This window comes from Triticum aestivum, chromosome 4A (assembly GCF_018294505.1).
Source record: "Triticum aestivum cultivar Chinese Spring chromosome 4A, IWGSC CS RefSeq v2.1, whole genome shotgun sequence".
Classification (NCBI taxonomy): Eukaryota; Viridiplantae; Streptophyta; class Magnoliopsida; order Poales; family Poaceae; genus Triticum; species Triticum aestivum.
Window position 1 is genome coordinate 110,564,487 of NC_057803.1, and position 6,497 is coordinate 110,570,983.

General features: G+C 48.7%; 1 protein-coding gene across 1 annotated transcript; it reads right to left on the reverse strand.

The window, feature by feature from the left end:
- Window positions 1–3,720: 3,720 nt before the first annotated feature.
- LOC123085462 (heat shock cognate 70 kDa protein) lies at window positions 3,721–6,215 on the reverse strand. The gene is made up of 2 exons (XM_044507096.1): window positions 5,868–6,215; window positions 3,721–5,725 (listed from the first exon to the last, which is right to left on the reverse strand). Exons 1-2 carry the CDS (start codon window positions 6,091–6,093, stop codon window positions 3,978–3,980), a joined length of 1,974 nt encoding a protein of 657 aa, XP_044363031.1. The 5' UTR covers window positions 6,094–6,215; the 3' UTR covers window positions 3,721–3,977.
- Window positions 6,216–6,497: the final 282 nt, after the last annotated feature.

Below are 6,497 nucleotides of genomic sequence, written 5' to 3' on the forward strand. Positions count from 1 at the left end.
CTCATGATCGGATAAGAGAGTGTTATGATGACTTTGAAGATTGTCAAACCTAGTCTGAAATCTCTGAAGATTTTCAGTCAGGGCTTTAGTGCGATCCACTTCTTCACCCAACATATCATCAATTTTATCTAGCATGTTTTGAACCTTTTCTAAAGCATTTATTGTTTTACAGGAATCTTAGCTAGTTTAGAATAGCTGGGCTTAAGATTTTCATCAGATTCATTCTCACTTGATTCAGATGAGGTATATTTGAGTACCTTGGCACCCTTTGCCATGAAGCAGTAGGTGGGAGCGTAGTCATCATCCCCTTCATCAGCTTTGTTGGTGAGGTTATTTTCTTCAGTGTTGAAGATAGACTTGCTGACGAAAGCAGTAGCGAGAGCTAGGCTCGCCACTCCAGATCCGGACTCCTCAGATGACTCCTCTTCCTCATTTTCTTCAGATTCAGCCTCAGAGTCCATTTCCTTGCCAATGAATGCCCTGGCCTTCTTGGAGCTGCTCTTCTTGTGATATGAAGGCTTTGAGGATTTTGATGATGAGGATTTTGAGGATTTCTTTTTTTTCTTCGCATCATCAGAACTGTAATCCTTGTATTTCTTCTTCTTTGATTCCTTTTCCCATTGAGGATAGTCTTGAATGTAATGTCCAGACTTCTTGCATTTGTGGCAGAGCCTCCTCTTGTAGTCACTTGATGAGGAATCATTGCTCCTTGAGGGTCTTCCAAGGCAATCACGTCTTGAGAACTTTTGGAACTTCTTCACGAGCAGAGCCAGATCATGGCTCAGTTCTTCAGGATCACCAAGACTGCTATCAGAGTTTTCATCTTCGGACTCAGATACTGCCTTGACCTTTAGTGCATGTGATCTGCCATAGCTTGAACCATAAAGATCTCTCTTTTCAGCAAGTTGGAACTCATGAGTATTTAGCCTCTCAAGAATATCAGCGGGATCAAGTGACTTGTAATTAGCACGTTCTTGTATCATTAATGCCAGAGTGTCAAATGAGGAATCAAGCGATCTGAGCAATTTCTTCACCACCTCATGGTCGGTGATGTTAGTGGCACCAAGTGCTTGAAGCTCATTTGAGATGTCAGTGAGGCGATCGAAGGTTTGTTGAACATTTTCATTGTCGAGTCTTTTGAAGCGGTTGAAGAGATTGCGAAGAATATCAACTCGAGAGTCACGCTGAGTTGAGACTCCTTCATTCACTTTGGACAACCTGTCCCAGATAAGCTTCACTGTCTTCAAAGCACTCACTCTGCCATACTGTCCTTTGCTCAGATGGCCACATATGATATTCTTCGCTAGAGAGTCGAGTTGCTTGAATCTCTTCACATCAGCAGCATTCAGAGAAGGTGTGACCGAGGGAACACCATTTTCCACAACATACCAGAGATCGTTATCAATTGCTTCAAGATGCATTTGCATCTTATTCTTCCAGTAGGGGTAGTCCGTCCCATCGAAGGTAGGACACCCAGCAGAGACCTTGATCATACCTGCGGTCGACATAACTAAAACTCTAGGCGGTTAAATCAAAATCACACAGAACAAGGGAGTACCAGGCTCTGATACCAATTGAAAGTGCGTTATATCGACTAGAGGGAGGGGTGAATAGGCGATTTTTATGAAATTCTTCACTAAGGAATTTGTTGGTGAGGAAATTCCTTAGCGAAGAACTACTAGCAGCGGAATAAGTACTCAAAAGTAAACATAGCAGAATACAAGCATAGTCATCAGGATGAAATGAAGACAGACACGGAGTACAGGAAGCGTAATCACAGGATAACACAGGATGAAGACAAACAGACTGAAGAAATTGAACTGAGGAAACTGAAAAAGTCTTCAATCAAAGTCTTCAAACACAGATATGAACAAACACACAACACAGTTATGAGGAAATGAAAGAGTTGAGGGAATAGAACCAGTAAGCTTGGTGAAGACAATGATTTGGTAGACCAGTTCCAACTGCTGTCTCAGTTGTACGTCTGGTTGGAGCGGCTGAGTATTTAAACTCGAGGACGCACAGTCCCGGACACCCAGTACCGAACACGCAACTCAGGACACCCAGTCCTCACCGTATTCTCCTTGAACTAAGGTCACACAGACCTCGTCCAATCACTTATGGTAAGTCTTCAGGCGACTTCCAAACCTTCACAAACTTGGTCACTCGGCGATCCACAATTCCTTTTGGATGCTCTAGACCATGACGTCTAACCGTCTGGAAGAAGCACAGTCTTCAAAGGTAACAAGCGTCGGATCCGCGCAGAATCAATCTCTTCAGTGATGCTCAATCACTTGGGGTTTGTAGGTGTTTGGGTTTTGGGTTTTTGGTTTTTCCTCACTTGATGATTTTCGCTCAAAGTCCTCAGAGGATGGGTTGCTCTCAAATGACAAGTGTCAATTTCTCTCGGAGCAGCCAACCAGCTAGTGGTTGTAGGAGGCGGCTATTTATAGCCTAGGGAACAGCCCGGCATGATAAGACATAAATGTCCTTCAATGATATGACCGTTAGGTGGATAGATATTTTGGGACAGCTGGCGCATAGCACAGCAACGGTCGGAATTTTGAGTAGCAAAATCCTCAGGGCTATCATGTTCCTCACTGTATAGGCAATCCGCACTGGCGAATTCCTAACTCCTCAGTCAAGACAAATTTCTCATAGACCAGAAGAACTTCGTCTCTGTCACTGAAAAAATTGACTGAACTGTATGAGATTTCCAATGGCTTTACTCGAAGGGATTGGTAGGTGTAGGATTTTGAGTTGAGCATCACATGGAAATTTTTCCTTGGTATTTCCTCGACCCCTTTAACAGTACGGTGTTTCCTATAACTTAAGAAAGAGAAAAAACAAAACTACGAAAACGAAAGTCTTCAAGCTTCATATTCCTTGCATGAATATCAAGTCTTCACGGACACGCCAATTTTTTCACTTTTAAAGTCTTCATAAAAGTCTTCAGAAATATCAAAATCTTCAGTCAAAGATATTTATTTTTAGGGGTCGACTTTTCCTGTAAATATCGAACTCCTTATAGACTTATAGACCTGTGTATACTCGTAAACGCATTAGTCCCTTAACCTATAAGTCTTCAATACATCAAAATCACTAAGAGGCACTAGATGCACTTACAACACTGTATGTAACATTTCCATAAAAACCATGGTGGAAACACTTCCGTAAAAACGAACATGAAACGCTTTTGTAAAACTGAACATGAAACGTTTTCATAAAAACCAACAAGTACTATAGCTGTTCGTTTTTAAGAAAGCGTTTCCATCATGGTTTTGTGAAACTTCTGCCCTCTTTTTTTCTTTTCTTGTTTTTTCGATTTACTCAATTTGTCTGATTGTTTTTCTCTAGTTTGTGTTTCACCGGTTTTTGTTTTGTTGGTTTGTTTTTCCTTTTCACCCTTTTCTAGTTTCTGTTTTCTTTTTCATTTTTCTTCTAATCTCTTTTTATTTTGTTATTTTTTTGCAAATTTAAGATTTTTTTTCAAACTTGCAACCTTTTTCAAATCTGTGAACTTTTTTCAAAATCACGAACTTCCCTAAATTCCTTGATTTTTTCAAATTTACTCACTTCCAAAAATTAGTGAACCTTTTTAGATTCACGAACTTTCTTCAAATTCACACACTTTCTTCAAATTCATTATCTATTTAAAAAAAATGGTGAACATTTTTTAAAATTAGTAAACTGTTTGTGGTACTATAAAGCGGGGAACCCTTTTTCGGTAATCAAGGACAACGAACTGGTAATATATTTCTCATCTCCTGAACTCAAGCAAAAACAACATACTACAAGAACCACATGTGTATGTCGTTCTTGCGTTTACACATTATTTATCATATCCTCTACTAACCTAGTTGTACATCATTCCCTCGAAAAAACTACACTCATACAAGCATCCTCGTTATTCGACAGAGCCACACGACCACAGGCGACCGAACACAGTACCACTCCAGGGACCTGTCACGACTCACTTAGTCCACTTCTTCGATCTTGGGCCCGGCACCGCTCCCGCCGCCGGTGCCCGCGCCGCCGCCGGGCATGTCCTCGTCCATGCCGGCCGCGCCGCCCGGGCCGGCGCCCTGGTACATCTTGGAGATGATGGGGTTGCAGATGCTCTCCAGCTCCTTCATCTTGTCCTCGAACTCGTCCGCCTCGGCGAGCTGGTTGCCGTCGAGCCACTTGATGGCGTCCTCGATCGAGTCCTCGATCTTCTTCTTGTCGTCGGCGGGGAGCTTGGACGCGATCTTGTCGTCCCGCAGCGTGTTGCGCATGTTGTACGCGTAGTTCTCCAGCGCGTTGCGGGCCTCCACCTTGTGCCGCACCTGCTCGTCCTCCGACTTGTACTTCTCCGCCTCCTGCACCATGCGCTCGATCTCCTCCTTGCTCAGCCGACCCTTGTCGTTGGTGATGGTGATCTTGTTCTTCTGTCCCGTCGTCTTGTCCTCTGCCGACACGTTCAGGATGCCGTTCGCGTCGATGTCGAAGGTCACCGTGATCTGGGGCACGCCCCTGGGCGCCGGCGGGATGCCGGACAGCTCGAACTTGCCCAGCAGGTTGTTGTCCTTGGTCCTCGTCCTCTCGCCCTCGTACACCTGGATCAGCACGCCGGGCTGGTTGTCCGAGTAGGTGGAGAAGACCTGCTCCTTCTTGGTTGGGATGGTGGTGTTCCTCGGGATCAGGGTGGTCATCACGCCTCCGGCCGTCTCCAACCCGAGCGAGAGCGGCGTCACGTCGAGCAGGAGCAGGTCCTGCACCTTTTGGTTGCCCTCGCCGCTGAGGATGGCGGCCTGCACGGCGGCGCCGTACGCGACGGCCTCGTCGGGGTTGATGCTCTTGCAGAGCTCCTTCCCGTTGAAGAAGTCCTGGAGGAGCTGCTGCACCTTGGGGATCCGGGTGGAGCCTCCGACGAGCACGATGTCGTGGATTTGGGTCTTGTCCATCTTGGCGTCCCGGAGGCACTTCTCCACGGGCTCCATGCACTTGCGGAAGAGGTCCATGTTGAGCTCCTCGAACCTGGCACGGGTGATGGTCGCGTAGAAGTCGATCCCCTCGTACAGCGAGTCGATCTCAATGGTGGTCTGGGCGGTGGAAGAGAGCGTCCTCTTGGCCCTCTCGCACGCCGTCCTCAGCCGCCGGAGCGCCCTTGGGTTGCCGCTGATGTCCTTCTTGTTCTTCCTCTTGAACTCTTGCACGAAGTGGTTCACCATCCGGTTGTCGAAGTCCTCGCCTCCCAGGTGGGTGTCGCCGGCGGTGGACTTGACCTCGAATATGCCTTCCTCGATGGTGAGGATGGACACGTCGAAGGTGCCGCCGCCGAGGTCGAAGATGAGCACGTTCTTCTCCCCGGTGCTGGTGGCCTTCTTGTCGAGGCCGTAGGCGATGGCCGCGGCGGTGGGCTCGTTGATTATGCGCATGACGTTGAGGCCCGCGATCACGCCGGCGTCCTTGGTGGCCTGGCGCTGGGAGTCGTTGAAGTAGGCCGGGACGGTGACGACGGCGTTGTTGATGGTCGTGCTGAGGAAGGCCTCGGCGATCTCCCTCATCTTGGTGAGCACCATGGAGGATATCTCCTCAGCAGAGAAGGTCTTCTCCTCCCCCTTGTAGGTGACCACGATCATCGGCTTGTCGCCGGCGCCGGGGACCACCTTGAACGGCCACATCTTCATGTCCGACTGTACGGATGCGTCCGAGAAGCGCCGTCCGATGAGTCGCTTGGCATCTGCATGGCAGAGCAGCAGAGTGGTAAGTGACTGCTCAGAAGCGTAAAACAGAGTAGAAGGCAGAGCACGTACTATCACTACACGAGCATGGATTCTACTACTTACAGTATAAGATAAGAGACCGAGGCAGGCCGGGCTTACCAAAAACGGTGTTGGTGGGGTTCATGGCGACCTGGTTCTTGGCGGCGTCGCCGATGAGCCGCTCGGTGTCGGTGAAGGCGACGTAGGACGGCGTGGTGCGGTTGCCCTGGTCGTTGGCGACGATCTCCACCCGATCATGCTGCCAGACGCCGACGCAGGAGTAGGTGGTGCCGAGGTCGATGCCGATGGCAGGGCCCTCCCCCTTGTTGCCTCCCTTGCTCGCCATCTTCTCCGATCAAATCGAACGCAAGATTCGAGACTGTCTGTGACTGATCGAGTTGTTCTTTCGGTTCGCTCGGTGGATGTGGATATGCTCTGGTTTGCTCTCTGAATTGAGTTGATTGATGATGGAAGGGACGAAGGGGGTGCGGTTCTTATATACCCGCAAGAGCGGTGGGAGCTCGGGAAGGTTCGCGCGGGAGATGAGGTGGGCGGTTCAGGCTCGGCGCCGGGTGGAGGGTTCGGGTGCACGCGCGACACCTCCAGAGCGGTGCCTGCTTCTCTCGGTCGGTCCCCGGTTTCGTGCGCCGCTTTGGGCTGGATTGGGTTTGGTGAGTCCGCTCTGGTGGGTTCCCGCGCCAAGTGGAGATTACTAGAATTATGTAGGTGATTACGGCTTGGAGCCAAGTG

What these genes read in the sequence shown, in the direction of transcription:
- LOC123085462 (XM_044507096.1), bottom strand. Translation starts at nt 6,093, where the DNA reads ATGGCGAGCAAGGGAGGCAACAAGGGGGAGGGCCCTGCCATCGGCATC. An exon ending in CCCCACCAACACCGTTTTTG is followed by an intron (nt 5,726 to 5,867) that starts GTAAGCCCGGCC and finishes TCTGCCATGCAG; the next exon opens with ATGCCAAGCGACTCATCGGA.